Source organism: Lotus japonicus, chromosome 5 (genome assembly GCF_012489685.1).
Source record: "Lotus japonicus ecotype B-129 chromosome 5, LjGifu_v1.2".
Lineage (NCBI taxonomy): Eukaryota > Viridiplantae > Streptophyta > Magnoliopsida > Fabales > Fabaceae > Lotus > Lotus japonicus.
The window spans coordinates 62,369,092-62,391,707 of record NC_080045.1 but is presented as its reverse complement, the minus strand read 5'-3'; the positions used below and the strand labels follow the sequence as shown (position 1 = coordinate 62,391,707).

At 36.7% G+C, this 22,616-nt stretch overlaps 4 protein-coding genes across 5 annotated transcripts; 3 read left to right on the top strand and 1 right to left on the bottom strand.

Annotated features, from left to right (window-relative positions):
- The first annotated feature begins 7,359 nt into the window (after nucleotides 1-7,359).
- On the top strand, nucleotides 7,360-9,377 carry LOC130718419 (uncharacterized). Its single transcript, XM_057569004.1, has 4 exons — nucleotides 7,360-7,549; nucleotides 8,078-8,325; nucleotides 8,532-8,754; nucleotides 8,902-9,377. Exons 1-4 carry the CDS (start codon nucleotides 7,406-7,408, stop codon nucleotides 9,022-9,024), a joined length of 738 nt encoding a protein of 245 aa, XP_057424987.1. The 5' UTR covers nucleotides 7,360-7,405; the 3' UTR covers nucleotides 9,025-9,377.
- Nucleotides 9,378-9,513: 136 nt separating this feature from the next.
- Nucleotides 9,514-11,486, bottom strand: LOC130718418 (peroxidase 66). Its single transcript, XM_057569003.1, has 3 exons — nucleotides 11,113-11,486; nucleotides 10,838-11,026; nucleotides 9,514-10,320 (listed from the first exon to the last, which is right to left on the bottom strand). The coding sequence occupies exons 1-3, from the start codon at nucleotides 11,326-11,328 to the stop codon at nucleotides 9,742-9,744; spliced, it is 984 nt and encodes a 327-aa protein (XP_057424986.1). The 5' UTR covers nucleotides 11,329-11,486; the 3' UTR covers nucleotides 9,514-9,741.
- Nucleotides 11,487-14,811: 3,325 nt separating this feature from the next.
- On the top strand, nucleotides 14,812-16,341 carry LOC130721520 (transcription factor TCP19). 2 transcript variants are annotated; one of them, XM_057572324.1, is made up of 3 exons: nucleotides 14,812-14,862; nucleotides 14,992-15,049; nucleotides 15,196-16,341. In XM_057572324.1, the coding sequence occupies exon 3, from the start codon at nucleotides 15,197-15,199 to the stop codon at nucleotides 16,193-16,195; it is 999 nt and encodes a 332-aa protein (XP_057428307.1). In that variant the 5' UTR covers nucleotides 14,812-14,862; nucleotides 14,992-15,049; nucleotide 15,196; the 3' UTR covers nucleotides 16,196-16,341. The 2 variants fall into 2 exon arrangements, with proteins under 2 accessions (XP_057428307.1, XP_057428308.1); XM_057572325.1 differs by lacking the exon at nucleotides 14,812-14,862 and having other exon boundaries at nucleotides 14,889-15,049.
- Nucleotides 16,342-18,506: 2,165 nt separating this feature from the next.
- On the top strand, nucleotides 18,507-21,056 carry LOC130716962 (pentatricopeptide repeat-containing protein At4g38010). Its single transcript, XM_057567031.1, has one exon. The coding sequence runs from the start codon at nucleotides 18,703-18,705 to the stop codon at nucleotides 20,485-20,487; it is 1,785 nt and encodes a 594-aa protein (XP_057423014.1). The 5' UTR covers nucleotides 18,507-18,702; the 3' UTR covers nucleotides 20,488-21,056.
- The last annotated feature ends 1,560 nt before the right edge of the window (nucleotides 21,057-22,616 follow it).

Genomic DNA, 22,616 nt, shown 5'->3' with positions numbered 1-22,616 from the left:
TCTTGTGCCCAACTAATTAAACTCAGTTATGTTTGGTGGGACATTCAATTGACACCTTGCTTAGTGGCGGTTTTTTAACGACCACTAAAGTTTGCGACGTCATTGAATAGGGTGTTGATTTGATGCCAAAACCATACCTTCACATATCGCGGCTCCAAATGAAAAATCTTAAACCGGCGATTTAACAAGCTCAAGCGTGCAAAATGAATTGTGTTGGAAAAAGTACATCAATTTTGTTATAGACCTTCTTGGCATAAAATCAACTTGGTTCTCAACTATCATAGTCTCTTCACTTAATCTATGTTTAATTACCTTTTACCTTAATTTTGGTACGTCATCCAGAAATCTAAAATACTAGAAGTGAATTATGGAACACCTAATCAATAGAAAAGCCATTATATTTGCTGCACTAACATCAGAGCCAAGGATTTTGACTGAGTCTTTTAATTTGTGGCAGGGCATTGATGTCAGAAATCACCTCCTTATTCACTCATGACTTACCCACTGATTTTAAGCCTTCTTCTCCAATCTATGTACCATTCATCTCTTACACTGTTACCTAACAAAATACAATGCCATTCAATGTCTTTCAACTGTTAGATGAATCACCTCACCCCAGTTCCTTTCACTCTGCCCCAATCTAATTGAGTTACCAACGTAAATTGATATCAGCATTAACACATGAGTTGAGCTTAAAATGAGTCATGAATCTCAGACACAAAAATGAACATGGACCCCTTGAGTCCCTTAAGTGTGTGCAGATTTGCCGACAGGTGAAGCTGCTGAGGAAATTACTCACTCATTGTCAGGCCCTGTTAACTTTTAAGTAAAATTACATCACTTATAGATTTATTGTGACCTTAGCACTGATGATAATGATGTAAAAGGGACCAGAAGCCCTTGCTTTCAAATGTTTCTATTACCTATATAGATTCTAAAGTGGTTTTCTCATCATAATTCTCTCATAGCTGGGTGGTCCTTTTTGAACCTGACAGTTACTAGAGTGGTCCAAGCTGATAACTCTGGCCTCAAAATTAATTAGCTGCAAATTGAGAAGCTCAGTCTTTAACTTCTCCTTCTGGACTCCAAAATGAATATAGCATGGGTCTACTCAACTTTTAAGAATAATATTGTGAAATATCATCAACTTGTCACTTAAAATACATGCAATTAACTTTTGTGTAAGTATTTTCACTTATTCCACATTAACAATGTACTATATTTGGATATCCATGCATTAACATCGGTGTAAATAAATGATGACACGCTCTTTCAAAAAAAAAATGATGACACGTAGGTAAAATGTAATGAATTTTTTTTAGAATACAATGAAAATTGTTCCCGTTGCACTCAATTCATATATGAACATACATTAGAGCTTTGATCACTAATTGAATCACTATATACATCAAACTACACTTACAGAATACTCAATCCACCTATAGGACCAAAGAATTTTCTAACCCAATGACCTTGCATCAATCCAAAGGGCGACATCTAGCGAATTCGAAAAAATATGGGACTTCAAACATATTTACTCTCAGTGGCGGATTTAACGCTCGGCCAGCCTGGACACTTGTCTAAGCTCCATGCCAAAAAACAATTATTTGGGTTGTAGGGCCCTTTTAGGAAAAAAAGATTTGGGCAAAAAATAACAGGGCAAGAAAGAGGGAGACTCAAGTTCGACCCATACATATGGGCTCTCACATTCTCTTCCTCAGTTACTCTCACACTCACTGTGTCATTCTCGATCCTCTCCAGTCTCTGCCACTGCTTACACTGCAAGTTGTGTGCCCTCCCTAAAGAGTTCAATCTCTTCCTTTTACTTACTAACAACATTTTTGTTTTAGGAGAGAAGTAAGGGAGAAAATGAATAGAAAAAAGTGATAGAAAAATATTAGATTATTTAAGTAGTTTAGTATTTGAGAAATATATGAAAAAGAGAATAACTCTGGGCTCTCCAGTCTCCGCCGCTGCTTACACTGCAAGTTGTATGCCCTCCCTAAAGAGTTCAATCTCTCATCTTATTTAGTTAATCAAGTAGAAAATGAAAAAAAAAATATAGTAAAATTCATTTTCTCCAAGTACATAATATGCATACGGTTGATGAGCGTTTATTTGTAAGGTAGCATTTGTGAAGGGGGAGATTATAAAAAAGATACTACCCTAAGAGAAAAGCAAATCACGTTTAGTACTAATTTATGTAGAGAGGAGAGAGGCGTTGCATGTTGGGAATTCAAGTGTGAGTAAGTCCCACTAATTTATGATAAGTTTGAGTGGTTTTTAAGTGTGAGGATTCATACACTCATTGCCTTAAGGTTTTGGGTGAAAGATGTGATGTCTGGTCTACTTATGGTTTGCTCTTTAAGTCAAATGTGGAGTTTTATCCCCAAATTTTAAACCAGCTCCTGTGTTTGGCCCTTTCTTTGGCCCCACACTGCATACATGAGATGGACCTGCCTTTTCATCTTATTTCTAGGCCTGACTTCTCTAAAGTGAGATGATCATTTTAAAGCGACTTATGGTAGCAATTGTGAAGGGCGAGATTGTACAGAGGGAGATTTCCCTGAGAGAAAATCAAACTGTGTTTAGTTCTCATTTATGTAGAAAGGAGAGAGGTCGCAGACATGAGACCTACCTACTTTTTCACCTTGTTTCTGGGTTTGACTCTAAAGTGAGTTTATAAAATAAGTCATGTTACTATTGAATTATTGTTTGTGTCGCTTTAATGACTTTTCAAAATATGTAATCATTGTTAATGGTTATATTGACTTACTTTACACTTTAAAGTCACTCTCTCACTTAAGAGGAGGCAAATTCATTACATAAATAGCCAAAAAATTGCATTCATGGGGGCAAAGAAGTGTTTAGGTGGAAAAAAAAATTCTTATTTCATTTTATATTATCCACCACATTTTCTCTCTTCTCTCTTTCGCATATATTTATCTAATATCAAATTAACAACAGAAAAATACAATTTCTTCTCACCATCTTCTCTCTTCTCATTTTCTCTCATCACATTCTTTATTCTACAATGTGTAAAGGGATAAGGTGGAAAAGCTAATTAAGTTTTGAAAACTAAGTAGATATATGCACAGTGCATGTAGATCAGTGTTATCATACTCGACCCGGAGATCGACTCGGTCAGGGCACTGGGTCAATGGGTCATTGGTCTGACCATTGAGTCACTGGTTGAACCGTTTGACTCGGTTGATATTAAAAAAAATTAAAAAAATCATAATAGCATAACTAAATGTCACAAATACCATACACACAAAATGTAACTAGAAATAAATTATTTTTTCATCTACCTTTACTGCACCTATGTGACTACTTCTGCGCACTGCTCTACTGATGTTATTACTCTTGTGCATTTTGTGCATTGTTCAATGACAAGTCTGTCATAATGTCACTCTCTCAACTTTAGTCAAAAAAAATTTATGGGAAAAGTAAAGTACCTTCTCGTTCTCGATGTGCCTACTACCTAGTCTCTCTAATTTAGTTTGCATTTTTTTATATGGGAAAAGCAAAGCACCTTCTAGAGCTTTACCATTCATCACTAATTACACATCCCAATCTTCTCCACTCTCTCCCACGCTCACCCTTCCAAATTCAACCACTGTGTTTATTCCTTCTTCTCCACCTCCATTTTAGCAACCACTTCACCTCCACCATTGCATCTTCTCCTTTGCCTCGTCCAACACCCAAAGTTGCAGCCACCATCAACCGCGAAGTCCATCTTTCTTGCTCCTCAAAAGCTTGTCTTGTTCACGCCAGCCTCGGTGTCGAGTTGCAAGCACCTTCCGGATGTAAGTTCGCTTTTCCACCATTCACGATCTGATGTGAGCTTCGAGATGTGAGCTTCGAGACCAAACCTCCACCTCCTTTTGGGTTCCCTTAGTCGTTCGTTGATTACCGGCTCCCTTGACATTTACTCTCTCTTCATCATTTCTCCATGGCACAATGAACATGCAAGCTGTGGATCTCGTTTTTGCATTGCCGGTTGTGGATCTGAAGATTCAGGTGGTGGAATTTCAAAAAAAAAACTTACCGGTCCAACCGTATCTCCGGGTCACCGGTTTTTATACCGAACCGGCCGGTTCATTCCGGTTCAAGACGAGCCGATTGCATGTCCGATCCGTTGCTCGACTCAAACCGGCCAGGGGTCCGGTTCTCAGTTCAACCGGTCGAACCGGCCGGTCCGGTCCGAGTCTGATAACACTGATGTAGATATTCAATAGATACCTGAGTAAAAAATGAGGAGAAAATGGAAATAATGAATGTGATTAGAAGAGAGACTTAGAGAAAATTAATTAAGGTATATGTTTGGTGTCTTTTGTAAGTTCAAGTAATTATTGTTCACATTATTGCCCAACTTTCGAAGAAAATGGGAAAGAAAATGGAAGAAAATAGACACCCTAAAGAATTAGTGGCGTTATGGGAAAAAATGGTATACGAATCAGTGGTGTTTGAAGATATTAAAATAATAAAAAGTAAAAACTACGGATGCACCTAGCTTCTAACTTTTCTCTTGGCTGATAATCAAATAAGGGTGGGTTGCTTCCCTGACCTCTATTTTTCTTCCCCTCTCTATCTTTCTCTTCTTGACTTCTTTATGAAGAGTTATGCTAATTCTGCCTTAGCAAATTATTTACATATACCTAATACCTGGTACTGTGAGCAAATCTTAACTGGCCTGGGGCCTATATACTGATACAAGATGCCAATTGATCAGTACTTATTTATTCACCTTCCCCTGTGATAACTTACCAACCTGAATCTCCACAATTTCAAATAATCGAGATGGCAATTAAGGTGACTGCTCCTAGAACACGATCAGGCATTAAATTTATTTATTTCAAGCAAACTCAAAAAATAAACTATGTCTGCATTTTTGAAATTGAGTATACATGCTATCCGTTATATGATCTGTGCTGTTCATTATGAAACATGAACATTGAATATATTTATTACAATAAATACCATTTTTAATTGAACACATGAGGTCAGCTAGCTCCAGAGCTAGATTCCGTTTCTGCGCAAAACTATGCAGATTCCTCCATTAAATCATTCCTGACCCTCTTAGACGACTCACCTCCATATTCTATGTTTTATCTATCTGCCTTCAAAATTTGAAGTGGTCCTGCTTCGCGGGGGATTTGAAAAGATTAAAATAGTTATATGCATGTATAATATTTTGAATCAATATTTGTTGGTTTCTACTTATAATTTCATATTAACTAGCATCAACATTAGTTAGAGTGTTACATATATTTAATTCTTATACAATGGAGATGAGAGGAGAGGAGGATGAGCAAGGATGGATTCAGAAATTTGATGTTGTGAGGGCAATATATACATATAAATTCGTAATAAAAAAATTCACATATACTATTACAAGCGATAGTAATTTTTACTAAATAGGACATACGTGATGGTAGATTTTACCAAAGAGACCATAAAAAACCACATACTTTTACTACTCAAGTGAGAGCATTTAGCAATGTTTGACACAAGTGATGACATTTTTTACCAAAGGAGTATAAAAAACCACATACTTTTACTACTTAATTTTTTTTTCTAATAATGTTCTCCAAAATCAAGTGAGGGCACTTGCCCTCATATACTTGTATGTGCATCCGTCACTGAGGATGAGGAAGAAGCAGAGGTGAGAGGGTGCGCAAATGCCTATTTATGCTTGCAGACAAATTTGACCGTAAGTAATTTGGCAGTAATTAATTCCGCGAAAAATTTATTTATCACCAAATTATTGAGGTAACATATTTTTTTAAGAAAACATGTCACTGATGGCTTGATCGTCATAAATAACAAGATTTTGCGATGATTTTATGTCATCGGTAAAAAACTGTAGATGATTCAATATTCTTTTTTATTGGGCTAAAGTAAGGACCATCTCGCTCAGAATACAACCGAGCAGAATATAACCAGCATAATCACTAAATAGGGTTACTTCAAATGTAATCATCGTTGATAACTCTCCACTAAGACTTCACTACAGCACAATGCCTCAAACACGGCTACTGTGTAGCATGAAGTTTGGTTGTTTATTTATATAACCACTATTTGCTTTGCTAATTCATTATTCTTTTAAGACTTCGAGCCTTGAGCCTTAAGTGTTTATACCGTGTCAAAAAATCTATCCAATACGGTGCATCACTATCGAATACTAACTAACCAATTTAGATTAAGGAAAAACACTTTCATTTCTTTGTATTTCTTTTTTTTTTTTGAAAAGATTTCTTTGTATTTCTTATATTATTTATTTTGTTGTTTCTATTAACCCTTTTAGATTTTGATTTTGAAATGACGGTGGGGTAAGTGAACACGAGTTAGGCCAAACAGACAAAGGGTATCTAGACATGATGAAGAAAATTGGCAGTTTGTAGCTTTCAGTGTGACAAGGCAGGGAAAGAAAGATAGATATATAGGAAGAGGAGCGTCTGTTGTGGCTGGCTATAACAATTTGATTAAAGGCTGGGGTCGTGATGGGGCAAACCATCCTAAATAATATAGGACACATTGAGGAATTACATTTACATAGCTGTAAGATTCTCATAGAGAATATATGTGCCTCATAGTACTGTCGGGGTATATACATAATAAGGTTATGCTTTCAATTTCAAAGCTTTTGAAACAGCCATGATTGAGTGTGGTGAAAAATATGAAATAATGGAATAGGTCCCATTTCTTGTTCATGCAAGTCATCCATGAAATTGTAGGAGACAAAGGAATGGAACACAAACATATTTACCCTTTACCTAGCAGGGTTTAACTTAGTCCTTCTGTGATGATGTCAAGAATATATAGTCCAAATTGGAAAATGATGGGACACAAGTTTATCTTTTATATAGTACACTAGCTAATTCGTTAAATTGATTTAAAAACAAAAATCATGTTAATTAACTCCGGCATCGGGATGGAAAAAAGGCATAATATCATGTTATCATATTGTGGTCAGCTGTTTACTGCTCAGTTCGAACACCCGCGACGAGAGGATTAATCATTATTGTCGGCAGTGGATACTCTGACCTCACCTTAAAAATAATTGAAAGTTAATGACAGAATAAGGCGCCTAGAAGTGACGAGCAGTCGCGGTTGAAGCGTCGGCTCTAGGCGATAGGCTAGCAGTAAGCTTGGCTACAGCGAAACGCTTACCCAACGCGAAGGATTGGTTCCTCTCCCAGTTGGGATCAGCCAGGTCCATTTAATGTTTTTTCTTATCAACAGCCAGGTCCATCAACTTGTAAGCCCAGGGATTCATAAAACTTGGGCTGATTGATATTGACAAAAATGCCCTTGGGCCAAGTACATAAACATAAACAAAAATATTGGTGAGGACCAAAAACGAAATAACAGGAAAACAGAGAGTGGTGGTGGCTATTCCATGACAGAGAGGCCAACGGCGACGACGAAGAAGAGAAAGATGGGAGACAGAAACGCGACGGAAAAGAACGCAGCAAAATGGCCTTCAATCAAACCCAAGAAGAATCTTCAGATTAACCGCTTACGAGATTTCGATCTCTTCACGGTAACAATTCCATCTTTCTCTTCCAGCTTTCAACTTTTTTTGTTTTTGATAGATTTCGATGAAACAATGGTGGGATTTGAACTCTGGTTCATCCAATTCAGTTTTGAGCTGATGCCCACTTTCTCTTTTCATTCAAAATTGAAACTTTTGGCTTTAATGCATGCTTTCTGTTAAGCTTATCTCATAGCTGTGTGATTATAGGAGTAAACTTGTTCAGTTTTTGTGCTGCCTTCAAATGAAAAGTTCCCATAAGCTAGAAAGTTATCCAAACTGGACCATTGTAGGTATAGCATTACTGCAAATATGGCTGCAAATCCATGTTGTATGTTAAAAAGAAAAAAAGTTTACTAGCATACAACTTGGTTTGGTAAGGATTCTTATTTATTTGTTCTCTTGGTAAGTCTATCATGTTGTTGCTCTTGACACTATAGGCAATGTTTGTTTGTTTATTAATTGTATTGTATGGCATGTGCTTTATGTTTTCCAAATGGTTTCTTATTTTGATGACTTTTTGGTTTAAGAATTCAGGTTCCGAATTTTTTATCCTCCGCTGAATCGAAGGCGTTTATTAAAATTGCTGAGGCGATTGGTTTTGCTCATCAAGGGAGTCTTGGTCCAGCTAAAGGTGAAGCTTATAGAGATAATGATAGAATCTCGGTGAATGATCCTGTCCTTGCAGATACAATATGGGAGTCTGGACTTAGCAAAATATTTTCTGATATAAGAATTCGAGGGAAGGCTGCTATAGGTCTGAATCCAAATATTAGATTATACAGGTTGGTTGGTTTGTTTTTCTCTTGCAAGTTTCTTTCCTTGAAGTATAAGTTTTCAGTTTGCTAAAGCTTTTCTTGTGACATTGCCTTTTCATTTATGCTGTCTTCATGAAAGGAAAACACATTATCTCTTTAAAATTTGAAAATTGTCGATACTTTAAGTGAATTACCTCAGTAATGATTATGAAATATGAACTTCTGCATTTCAGGTACAAGGTTGGGCAACGCTTTGGACGACATATTGATGAAAGTGTAAATCTTGGAGATGGAAAACGGACTCATTATACTTTGCTAGTGTATTTAAGTGGTGGGCCTGGTGAGCTTAAATCAAAGTCCAAGAATGGTTCCAGCAACCCCACAGATTCATCTTCTGATCCTTTAGTTGGAGGAGAAACAGTCTTCTATGGTTCAAGAAATAGCACTGTGGCTGAGGTAGATTTTTCTTTTTATTAAGCAAAATATAGATGGATGATGTTTCCTTTTAGCTTAAAATAAGTTTGAATTTTTGCTTGATGAAAATTTGGGAATCTGACTATTTGCTTTGGGTGTTGATTGTTGATTCAAATATTAATTTCACAGGTAGCTCCTACTGAAGGGATGGCACTCCTGCACATTCATGGAGATAAATGTTTGTTGCATGAAGCCAGAAATGTCACTAAGGGTGTCAAATATGTGTTTCGTTCAGATGTAGTATTTGCTTGAAGTTACCAAATAATCTGGTATATTCTTCTCTCGAGGGCTTTCTATTTGATAGCTTATGACTTGAAAAATCTATGTCTTGATTTTCAATGTTTGTAATATGTTCTACTTGCAAATTTATGCCATAGAGAATTTGCTGTTAAATGTAAGCAAGATAGGGAAGTCATTTTGAAAATCTCATACAGTTTGGAAATTCTGGTTAATTATACCAGCCACCTACTCAGAACATTATAAAGAAAAGGGGTAAGCTCAGTACTATAATACTAACTTTCAGTTGCTTTTTGAATAATTTTTCTTAGATACTTGAAATTGAATATCATGGGAAAGTATGTTTGTCTTTCCCCTGTTTGTGTTGATGTTTTCAGTTTTTGGATTCTGTTGAACCATCCAATCTATGATTTTTCTTAGTCTTGAATGAGACTGCTTTATTACATTACAATATTACGTTCCTTATTGAGCATGATCAAATTGCACACACCAAAAAAAAAAACATTGAGCATAAAAAGAAAAAAGTACTATAAATTCCATGAAATTATCAAAGTACAATATTGGACAACCTCATGCTCGTGTGCTCAAACATACATTTTTCTCTTGTCCTTTTGACATTTATATAATGAGGTATACAAGCATAATCACATTTATTTCAACATAAGTAGTATCAAGATCTTTTTGATAATGAAATTGGTGGCAACGAAGAGAAGACTCAGGCCAAGTTAGCCTCTAATATTTGTGTCTCCAATTTGGAATCCTGCAATTAAGCCTCACCTCTCCATTTTCAGAGCCTCTTACATTTCCAAGTTTCAACATTGAAGCTGCAAACTCTTTGAAGAACAAACTCTGGTCTCTCGCAAAAGCCTCAACAATCCATCTAGTTCTGTAATCATCAACAAGTGATTGATCTGAAGAGAACACACCTTTTCCAGCCAAAAGTTGTTTGTAGTAGTCATTATCAAACACTGATGCTGTTGAGTCAAGGAATTGTCCTGCGTCACCATTGTTGAATGGTTTTGGACATTTATTTCTTAGGCCTAGTGCAAACTCTTTGTTCATTCTTGGATCAACGGCATGCAATAAACTGAAATTGTGAACACGAGCCACAAAGGATGAACAATGTGAAAAGCCTAGAGTGTGACCTCCGGATAGAGTTACCATATCCTTAACTCCCAATCCTCTCTTAGCAAAACTCTGAATGAGTTGGCTCACATTCAAGGTTGGAGCTGGTAAGTTTACGGTATCAGATGCCTTAGACACCATTCCATCTTTCCGTCCTTTCAGTACACTCCAATATGGACCCCCAGACTGTCAATACAAATAAGAAATAATGACTTTGAAGTTAATACCTTACCTCAAGATATGTTAATGTTCCATGGAGGGATCATTATGCAAATATAGAGATCAACACCTACAATACTAATATCTTGGATAAAAGTTATATGCAACTGAAAATTTCTCATGAGTGATCATAGTGCATACAGAAGTATTGGATGTTTCATTTAGAATGTCATTGTTCACAAAGATTGTTTCAAGTAACCTTGACTCTTCTAACAGTGTAATTTTACACATACATTCAATTAGATTCTACTAGTTATTCAATAAAAAAGATAATTATGCAAATATTTGATTGAGCATCTGTGTAAAACTATTTATCTTGTAGGTGCACACTTACTAAATTATTCTTTTAGTGCGCATTTACGAGATCATCCAATATCTATTGTGCACAGGCATCTAGTATAAGTTATTGGATAAAATGGTTCCTTAAAAGGACCAAGATTTTAGCAGGTGTCTAAACTAGCTTTGAGGATTAAGTATTAATTACCATGGTTACCACATCTCTTGCTGCAATGGCAATTATATCAGCACAAGAAACAGTGTGTGGACAAGCTGACTCAAGCTTTGCTTTAACATCATCGATCACGTAGAAGGATCGAACTGAGACATTGGGAGGGCCATCTTTCTCTGCTTGGTTAGTGGCAGTTGAGTCCAGCAATATTGATGCATCACACCCCTATTATTCAACATTTGTTAGTACCTTTAAAGTGCTTCACCAGCTATGAATGTGTGTGTTTTATATGGGAGAATGAGAGAACATACCCTTATGAAACAGTCATGGAAGAACATCCTCAAGATACGAGCTGGGACTTTTGGGTCATGATTAGAAGCTTCGAGAACCGTCTCTGAAACTATCTTTTCCAACTGTGGACATGTTTGGTCATAGTAATGAGCATGAAGTTCAGCTTTAGATAGTGAAAATATTGTGAAGAGGAGGAAAATGATTTGAATGATGTTTTTTGCCAGCAGAGGAGCCATTTGGTAAGTCAAATTAGAACTAGAGAACTGGAAAATGATGATTGGATAAGAATTTCATGGAAAGATGTATGGTATATATAGTCTAGAAGTGAACCATTTTAGCTTACACATACATAGCTTAACTCTGAATTATTGTACTTTGAAGCAACTCAAAGTTGGAATATTAGCCTAGAAGTACAGAATTTGGACTTTCCTTTTGGTTCTGGTTTAAGACCTAGCTACTATATTAATCTACCTAGACACGTCTTCACTAATCAACAAGAGTACAAAACAATTTGATAGCTACTTTTATATCAACTAATAGATTCATGATTGTGTATATTGCATAGTATTGGTTATTGGTCATTGATTATGGGGACGTTAAGGTTTTATTTTTCCTTATAAAAATTTGGTTCTCCTCATTCAGGTGTACTGCACAAAAGTTCATAGCTGTTATAATGTTAGGTAACATATTGCTTCCTGGATTGTTCTGTTGGTGCATAGCTTTCAGGATTGTTAAGTTGTACAGTTGAAGAATGAATTACAATATTTTGGAGAGAGCCTATCAAAAAAAATAAAAAATGGAGAGACATATTGTCCGAGCATAAACTTTGTACTTTTTTACCAATAGATAAATCTTGAATTCAGACTTCACCATGATTAATTCTTAAGCTCTTACTAAGTATAAGCTTGTACTTTTTATTTTTTGTACTTTTTCATAAAAGCTTAAATAAGTTTTTGGTCCATGTAATGTATCCCGTTTTCAAGTTTAGTCCTTGTAAAAAAAATATTTTCAGTCATTCCAAATTTTGATTGTTGTTTATAGTCTTTGACGTTGGTTTTTCAGTCTGTTAAAAAGTGACGAAAGTCCATGTAAGTTGAACACCCACATGTTTTTTTTTTATTCATTCCACATGTTTCCTTCAATCTCAGCCCTACCCTTTCCTTCTCTCCCCACCAACCCCACAAAATACAAGGGTAACCGGCCTTAACAAACTAATGGCAGTAGTTTAAATGGGTTAAGTTCCAAGTTAGGGACCAAAAGAACCACTAACAGACCCTAGTGGCTGAATAACTATGTTTATGTATTCTACTTTGTTCCTGAATTTTCCAAAGCAATAGCATATTGTCACTTGAATGGCTATCCATGGTTTAAGGGTTTTCGTAGCAATAGATTCTAGTTGAATGAGAAATGAGAACAATCTAGAAAATTGAGCATTGCTCTCCCAATTTTATTGTTCTTGTTAGTTCTCTCCTAACCCTACTTACTTACTCCTTTGGTGGGTTTCTTCATCCTGTCACAAATCCTAGAAGCCCTCTTCTCCCCCTTTTCATCCCCCCACCAGCACCAATATCATAGTTTTATCCATCCACCAATATCATAGTTTTATCCGCCACCGTCAGTCCGTCACCAACAGGGCCGTGTAAAGCTTTAAAATAATTAGGCAATTGCCTAAGGCCCCAAAATTGCTAAAGGCCCCAATTTTTTTTTTATTACTTATATAGTATAATCTATTGAGATTTAAAAGAGGTAATGGAACAATAGAAAATCATGTTATTTTAATTGAAATGTGGGCAATGAAATATGGAAACTCGAAAGTGAAATGTGGGAAATGCAACTTTAAAATGTATTAGTAGTAGTGCTTTAAATTATCAAATTTAGATATTCCAAAAAACTAATAAATAAAATACCCGTTATTTTTACATTTTCAAAATTAAAAAATTAATTGTGTTTACTCGTAATCGTTAGTTTTTTTACTTATATATTTGTAGTTTCACCCATTGTTTTTTCTCTAAAAAAAATCCATTGTTTCTACCTTGAAGTGAATTATCAAATAAGATATTTGATATTATAGTGTTGCAAAATTTCTTACTGTTTCATGTCTTACGTTTCAAGTTCTATTAAAACTTTAGATTCTTTTCTAAATGTATATATTGTCTATCGAGTTTTACTGGCAATCCTTGTAACGATTTCTACTGCTAGAAGAAGTTTTTCAAAATTAAAATTGGTTAAATCAACATCATTGTAATAAGATAGATTGAATATTAACTGTCTTATTTATTGAAGCAAAATATTAGAAATATTTTATTATAAAACTCTAATAAATGATTTCTCAGCTCTGAAAACCTAGAAGATTAATATAAAAATTAATAATTTATATGATACATTAAATCTCATCAAAATTCTTGTCAAAATAAAATAACTTTAATATTTTGGCCTAAGGCCTCAAATTATCTATACACGGCCCTGGTCACCAAGAGGTAAGGTGGGCTGAGGGTATATACAATTAGGGAGCACATATCAGGGAATATGAACGTTGGGAATGCATATTCTCGTGTTTGTCATAAGATTGGAAATTTGACGCTCGAATATAAACTATTCCCGGGAATGAAATAATTTTTATAATTTCCTTCATTTGATTCTCATGAAATAGGATGAGAATATTACATTTCCATTAGAAGGTGAAGATAACTTTCCACTACTCCCAAATTCTATCACTGTTTTTTCTGTTTTAAAATAAGTTTTTTTGATAATATTATGCGGTACTAAATACTAACAAAACACTTTTATAAGTTTTACCCAAGAATAACATTCACAACAATCATATTTCCGAGAACATTATTATCAAGAATGTATTTCTCAACCTTGTAATACACGCCCCTAGAGGTTATGGTCGTCACAATAATCCTTATGTGGAGAGATGGAGGAAGCTATGGAGCCGACATATTAATATCTAGTAATCAAATTTTTTTAAATGCTATATGTAATGCTTACGTCGACTTCGGTTTTATTTAGTCATGAGAACTTACGACAATGACCAAATTTTGGAGGTACCGAAACGGGAAAAAATTACATGACCAAATTCAGAAACAAGGTACTACAATGACAAAAAAACACTTATTTAAACAAATAAAATTGAAATATTATTTGAAAAATATATTATTATAATTATTTTTCATAAATAAGTGTTTTTTCTTCCACTAATTTTTTTTTTTTATCGAAAAACAATAAGAAACACGAAGGAGTTTCTCAACAAATGAGACTCCAACTTCGAGACCTAACATGAAAAACTTTCAAAACACTAATCCGTGAAATAGAAGAGCAAGCACACACACGCAAACTACTCCACGCAAACTACTCCGCAACAGAATTAGAATTAAGCTCCCAAGAAATCCTAAAAACAATAATCATCTAATCCCCTATCAATCACCTCCCACATGTCACACATAAATATTTTTCGGAGAACAAATTTGAAACTACTACTAGTATAAATTTTGATAATCAATAAAAAAAATTAAATAACTTTCCCTATTATCCAGCAACAACAATTGTGGAAAATTTACGGAAAATGGTAAATTCACTAAATTGTATTGAATGGCAATGAAACCAAGGAAACTCAGTACGTGGCATCATCCTAATGGCTCATCCAATATGAAGAGTGCATCTCCAGCCGTTGATTCCATTCCACTGTGCAAATAAATACACAGAGAACAGAGCCTGAGGGACCCTCTCATCTTGTATTCGGATAAGTGGGGCTCTCTTCCATTGTTAGGGTTTGTTTCTCTCTGTGTTTTTCTTCTTCTGTCCAAATTAAATTTACTACTTCATTTTTTTTATATAATTTTTTTTAATTCTTAAACCTCTCTTCTAATCTTCAATTAGTCTCTCTAATCTCTTTGCAGTGCCAGAAATCTTCAAACAACAGTCAACTCTCATCAAAACCCTGCTTCAACCCACACAGTAAGCTTTCAAATAAAAATTAATAAATTTCACTGCAAATGAATTTCACAAATTTGAAAATATTTTTGTATTTTTCATCTGGGTTTTGATCATATTTTTCTGGGTCTCTTGAATTTTTTATTTATTTTTGTATTTTTTTCATTCAGGATGGAAATGAATCCTACTCACAACGGTGGTTTCAGCGAAGGAGAAAACGGCACAAACAGTGCCGATATATCTCCCTCGGAGACGACGGTGGCAATGGTGGAACCGCCGGAACAGCCGCCAGAAATGAAAGAAGAGCTCACGGAGACAGAGCATAGGCTGGTTGAGTCCTTTCCAACGGGTGTTATCACGGTGGCAGCCCCGGCGGCGAAGAAACCGTCGAAGGACCGTCACACGAAGGTGGAGGGACGTGGCCGGAGAATCCGAATGCCGGCGACGTGCGCCGCCAGAATCTTCCAGCTGACCCGGGAGCTAGGCCACAAGTCCGACGGTGAAACAATCCGGTGGCTGCTGGAGCAGGCGGAACCGTCGATCATAGAAGCCACCGGCACCGGGACAGTCCCGGCCATCGCTGTATCAGTCGGTGGAACACTGAAGATTCCAACATCTTCTCCGGCGAGGCCGGAGGGAGAAGACGACAACCCCAGGAAGCGAAGGAGGAGACCCTCCAACAGCGAGTTCATTGACATTAAGGATCAAGCTTCAGTCTGCTCAGGGCTCGCACCGATTGCACAGACCGCTTACGGTGGCGCTGGCGGTGGATTAGTCCCTATGTGGCCGGTGGCTAACGGTGGCGGCGGCGGCGGGGGTAATCCAACAGGGCCTTACTTCATGTTCCCAAACACTGCAAACCAACCTCAGTATTGGGCCATACCCGCTAATACAGTGGGCCCGTTTTTCAATGTTGAAGGCAGACCCATTTCTGGTTTTGTTTCTGCTATGCAAATTGCTGAGGCTGCTTCTGCTAACTCCTCTTCTTCTACTTTTGCTCCTGCTTTGAGCTCACCTACTACTGCTACTACTAGCTCTGCTGTTACTACCTCTTCTTCATCCACTCAGATGCTCAGGGATTTCTCTTTGGAGATTTATGACAAGAGAGAGTTGCAGTTTTTGGGTGGCTCTTCTGCTCATTCTGAATCACCTTCAACTTCCAACCCTTGAAATTTAATATCATATCAGAAAATGGCTTAGACTTTGACAAATTTTTTTGCTTCAATTTGGGAACAAAAGTATATAGGTAGTTTTTTGCTATCTTGGTATTTGTCTCTTTTTGGCTAATATAAGGAACACTTTTTGAAGCTTTTTAATTTTGCCTGCTGTGTATTGTTTTAATTTATTTATTTATGTTTTCTTTTATAAACACTCAGTAGCCGGTCATCCTTTACATGCCTCCAGATTTAGGATTTAGTCACAACTAAGCTCATCATCCCTCTTAGAGTATATTGTGTGGGATCAAATTCAAGAGTTCTTTGCATACTTAGTTTACGTTGCCAACAGAGCTATCCTTCTTGAGATATTTATGTTTTATTTGGGAAATGGGAAGCTATAGAGCTTGAAAGAAAAATAGGTTTTTTTGAGATGTATTAAGTGGGTCTCATTAGCTTGCACGTGCGATTGGGGGGTTATCGATAACTCGTGAGACGGTGTGACTTGTGAGGGTAGCGCCAAGCGGTGGTGGGGTGCACTAAAGCTGAATAGGGGAGTCAACGGGAGAGTGAGGTGGGGTCCAAGAAATGGTCACGTGAGAATTGAGATTGTTGTGAGTGGTTGAAATGCTTTTTTGGGACACGTGTCTAGAGATTTGGTGGGGTCCTTTTCTTTATGGAAACCAGCCTGGTCCATCTACACGTGTCGACTATGTGGGTTCATTCGTGGCGGGTCCACACGACATTGAGTAAGGATAATGTGTATGGCTGGCTATTTAGTATTTACACTGAATAATCAAAATATTTTTGCAGGTTGAACACTGGGGATGAATTTGCTGCAATCCGGAGACGTTTTTTCATGACGTTATGTGAGTGTTTATTTTTGAAACTGACGTTATGTGAGTGTTACACTACACCTATGATTATGGGATTGGGGATGTTTGTTTGTCAATGAGAAAGAAAAGTCCTCCACCTTGTGGCAAGTTTCATAAAAGGAACCATTTAATTTCAATTTTCACAAGCTCTTAAATATTATTTAATTCGTGTTGCTATGTCGAATCAAGTTCAGAACTTTGATTGACAATATGACATAGTTTCTTAAAGAGCAACTTTGACACTCAAGAAGAAATAAAGAGATAAACATAGTGCATGGCGGAAATAGAAGTCGAAAATATAAGAATGAGTGTGTAGTTGTATGTTCAAATATTGAAATGTCCAAGTGACTCTTATTTAGATGAAGAGTTTTATCGTTGTGGTTACTAATCTTAACTAGGATACCCAAGACATTTTTGTAGTAGTTTAGGGGATAATAGGATTTGTGGTTACACCTAACTCATTGTTCTTGTCAGCATTTAAACCCTGATCATCAAGGTATTGTTATGTTACAATTACCATATTGACTAGGGATGCCGACAGGTCACACCTAACTCACGATAAGGCTTTTGTGTTGGATAGATCTCAACCCACATATCAGGCCTCAGTGGAGAATGGTTTAGTGGGTCAAGCGATATAGGTTATTGGATTTGGATCTATAATAGTTGAAACTCGAGCTAAACATAGTAAATTGTGATGTTTGTTTAGGTTATTCAATTTCAGTTCCTTCATCTAGTTTGATGGGTATACGTAACGTTCTGATGGAGCTCTTTGTTGGTTTCTCGGGCAAGCTAATTGGTGTTGCAATGTCTTTTCACGAGGCAATGATGGCATTGTGGGACACGTAAAATTCGTCTTTTGGTTGTATATGTGCGTCATGTTGCAGTCGTTTGTGGATTGAGTTAATTATGGCGTGGTTCGAACCTCTACTTGATTCATGTATTCTTGTCTCTGCACAACACGCTTCACGTGATAATTCGTATCGCTGCCATAGATTGGAAAGTCGTGGCCTGACTTGATCGTTGCAAAGCCCAAAGACATCTTTCACAACCTAACAAAAGATTTCTTCATTCCCATAGGTCATTTGCTCATTGGGACTTAAGGATCTCAAAGGTCATCATCTTCTTGAATGAGATTTCTTCAATACCATAGTCATACTCGACAAGATCTAGGGATCTCATAGGTTAGCTTCTTCAATAGTCTTGCTCAAAAAATAAAAATGTTAGTAGACATTATTTTTCTAGGTGACTAATCACCATTTTTTATGAGACATTCTTAGCCTCAAATCCTATAAAATCACTATGAGTGAACCGTTGGGCTAATCTGAAACCATGTAACAATGGAATTATTGGCCCAGTACCTCAACTAGGCCCTTTGACACAGGAAGAAAGTTTTTTTTTTCGAAAAAAAAAAAACAATTAAGCCAATAGATTGATCCTACGGTCCAGATGTATCAGACACATTTATACTACTGATAGTGTTGGCGCCGCCGGAACTGGTACATGAATGAAACAAACGCAATCTGTTCACCACCGCCGCCGCCGCCACTGTTGCCACCGCCGCCGGTTGAACTGTCCCGCCGCCACCCTGGTCGCTAGTATGTTGTTACTTGTTCCACGACGATGAATTTTTCAGCATTTGGTGAGTGCCATGAATAAGGCTAGCCATTCTCTGAAATGGGTTCTGTTGGATTTCATTCACAGATGCAATGATTTGAGAACCTTCAAGCAAATCCATGCATGTTTATTGACTTCTGCCATTGTTACCAATGACTTAGTTATCACCAGAGCTGCAAATTTCTTTGGGAAAAATGTTCCTGATATTCATTACCCTTGCAATTTCTTGAAGCAGTTTGATTGGAGCTTGAGCTCTTTCCCTTGCAATTTGCTTATTTCTGGATATGGTGCTGGCCAGCTACCTTGGTCTGCAATCCTTGTTTACAGATGGGTTGTGAGAAATGGGTTTCTGCCTGATGTGTATACTTTACCAGCTGTTTTGAAATCATGTGCTAAGTTTTCTGGGGTTGGAGAAGTTAGACAGTTTCATTCAGTTGCTGTTAGAACTGGGTTGTGGTGTGACATCTATGTGCAGAACTCCATTGTCCATGTTTATAGCATTTGTGGGGACAATGTTGGTGCTCGCAAGGTGTTTGATGAGATGCTTGTGAGAGATGTGGTCTCTTGGACTGGCTTGATATCTGGGTATGTGAAGGCGGGGTTGTTTAGTGATGCCGTTGACATGTTTTTGAGGATGGATGTGGAGCCTAATGAGGCAACATTTGTTAGCGTGCTTGGGGCGTGCGGGAAATTGGGTTATTTGAATCTGGGGAAGGGGATTCATGGGTTGGTTTTCAAATGTTCTTATGTGAAGGAGTTGGTGATGAGCAATGCGTTGATGGATATGTATATCAAGTGTGAATCTGTGACTGATGGAAAGAAAATTTTCGATGAGCTCCCTCAAAAAGACGTTATTTCTTGGACGAGCATGATAGGTGGATTAGTGCAATGCCAGTGTCCCAATGAGTCACTGGACATGTTTTGCGAAATGCTTGACTCAGGTTTTCAGCCTGATGGGATTATACTGACCAGTGTGCTTTCTGCTTGTGCCAGTCTTGGGTCTCTTGCTCAAGGCAGATGGGTCCATGAGTACATTGATCGTGGCCGTATTAAATGGGATGTTCATATAGGAACAGCATTGGTTGACATGTATGCAAAATGTGGTTGTATAGAGATGGCACAGCGTGTATTCAATGCGATGCCTTCTAAGAATATCCGTACTTGGAATGCCTATATAGGTGGCCTTGCTATAAACGGAGATGGGAAAGAAGCCTTGAGACAATTTGAAGTTTTGGCTGAATCTGATACAAGGCCCAATGAGGTGACATTCCTAGCTGTTTTCACAGCTTGCTGCCATTCTGGCTTGGTTGATGAAGGCCGCAGGTATTTCAATCAGATGACAAGTCCCCGCTACAATCTTTCACCGTGGTTAGAACACTATGGATGTGTAGTTGATTTGCTCTGCAGGGCTGGATTGGTAGGGGAAGCAATGGAGTTGATAAAGACAATGCCTATGGCACCTGATGTGCAGATCCTGGGAGCTCTTTTGAGCGCCTGCAATACATACGGAAATGGGTTCTCCCAAGAAATGTTAAAATCACTTCAGAATCTTGAATGCAAAGACAGTGGCATATATGTGCTTCTATCTAATATGTATGCAACCAACAAGAAATGGGCTGAAGTAAGAAGCGTTAGGAGACTAATGAAGGAGAAAGGAATAAGCAAATCTCCAGGTTCGAGCCTAATAAGGGTGGATGGTAAAAATCATGAATTTTTAGTTCGAGATGATAACCATCCTCAACGTGAGAATATTCATGTACTATTAAACACCCTTGCCAATCAAATCCACATTGAGGGGAACATTGATATCCTTTCTTGATCAAATAACCGCTAATTGCCTATGGTAATCTGAACTTCAATGAGAGTAGTTACTGAGCCTCCAGCTCTGGTTTTGAGAATATAGCAAAAATATAGAGAAGTCACTTGGTTTAATTGCAGACATGGAACACGTCAACTTCTATTATGCATGCTGTCATGGTTGGAAAGTTTCACACTGGCCACTGCTTCATGTAATGCAATAATGTTTGTATTCCTAGTATACAACTTGGAGAGCAACTTTTGCACAGAGCCAAATCTCCCAGAAGATCTCCACCATTCGTTTGAGGATATTTACCTGGAGGTGAGCCAGCTAAATTTTTTACAACGGCATATTCAAATCTTAGATATAAGAAGTTTTTGTATGAATTTAGTATATTTAAGTTGTGTAACAAATTGCACATTGACACATTATTATTGAGAAGTAGAGTAGTTGTTTGACTAAAATATTTATACAGTTATTTAGGATGGAGTTTCAGAAGGGGTGTCATTTCTTATAAGTCCTGTTTTCGTCGAATAACTGATAAAAAATTATGTAGGTACATGTATTAATAGATTATGAGTTTATGACTATGACTCATTGAAATCAATCAAGGACAAAAAGTCTCTTCATATGTGTACGTAGAAGAAGATAATATACTGTACATAACTGATGGGAACTTTTTATTACTTAGTGTTTGAACTTCAGATGGAGAAATAGGACTTGTTTGAATACTCTTCTTAGTCGCCTTCATTGCATACTTAGGACGCGTTTGAATAATGATAATATTAATTATGCTAGGCTTGAAAGTTGAAACAATGTTAAGATATTCTCAGTCAAAAGAAGAAAGAAGAAGAAAGAGTTAACATATCAACATCGATAATCCCTTATTTGGCGTTGTCATACTACTGTTTGGAATTTTGTTCTGATTATGCTTTATGAAATGACGACACAATTTTATGCTTAATTTTTTATATTTACTTCTCCCTTATTCTAGTAATATTCCTGAATAGTAGATTAATATATCAACAGAATGATATCCTCATGTTTGAATTCCTAAAGCTTGAAATGTGTCAAAGCCAAAAAGGGTTATGCATTATCTTATATATATCTCAGTAGGATCAAAATTTCAATGTTTGCAAATAAAAAATCAAATTTCACTTAAAGTCAGTCTTTTCAATTAGGACATGTATTGCATTTATACAACAAAGAAAGACATGAACTTGTTTCTTATACGGTCCATTCAAAGTTCAAACCTCCTTGTGGCTTGACCAGAAAGTTAAAAAAGACCTTGTGTGAAGTGTGAACACGTTTTTTCTTACATAACCATAGATTTTTCTGGTACTATCTATACAACATTGATTTCAAATTTCCTTTTACTGATCAAGAATCCTTATATCCGTATTTTTTGTGATTAATGGATTCAAATACCCTTCTCTGTTACTGCACCCCGATCATTTTCATATGCACATATGAACTGTAGTTTCTGTGTAAAACTTTTCATCTTTGGCGCAGAAATAGGACTTTCGTGTAACATGTAACCTTGGAAAATTAGCAGAAAGCCTAGTCCTCCTCTTAAGGAGTGCTTGAAAGTCTTGTGAGAGCATTCATTAGTGCGATTTGCATTTAAAAAGCATTTATGTTATTGTTGTTGTTAAGAGAGCATATTTATTATTTAAAGAAATACCTAACCCAATGAGAAGGACGATAATCACCCTACTTATTTCAATAAAACACATTCCAATTTGGTCATTGGTCTTCTGCATAATCAATTTGATTTATAGGTACTCAAATGAAGTTGACTGTTGGCACTTCAATATCTGATCAAAGAAAATGTAGAGACTGAAAAATTATGAGAGAATCAACCTCTTCTCAGTTCTTGGGATTTGACCAGTCAAACAAATCAGATTATCTTAGTATTTTGGTTTTTCTTAAACAACCAAGCGTATTGTTAAGTACAGTTACTTAATACTTAAGTGCTAGGACTTACACTTCTGTGAGTAAGTACAATTAAACAACCAAGGGATGCTGATTTATTTCTCCTTGAACTATATTTTATATTCACTTTTCTAGCTGAATTTTTTTCAATGCCTAGTGTAGAGTTCTGGAGCTGCCTGAATGTGTGCATGCAAGGATAAAATACAGGAAACAAG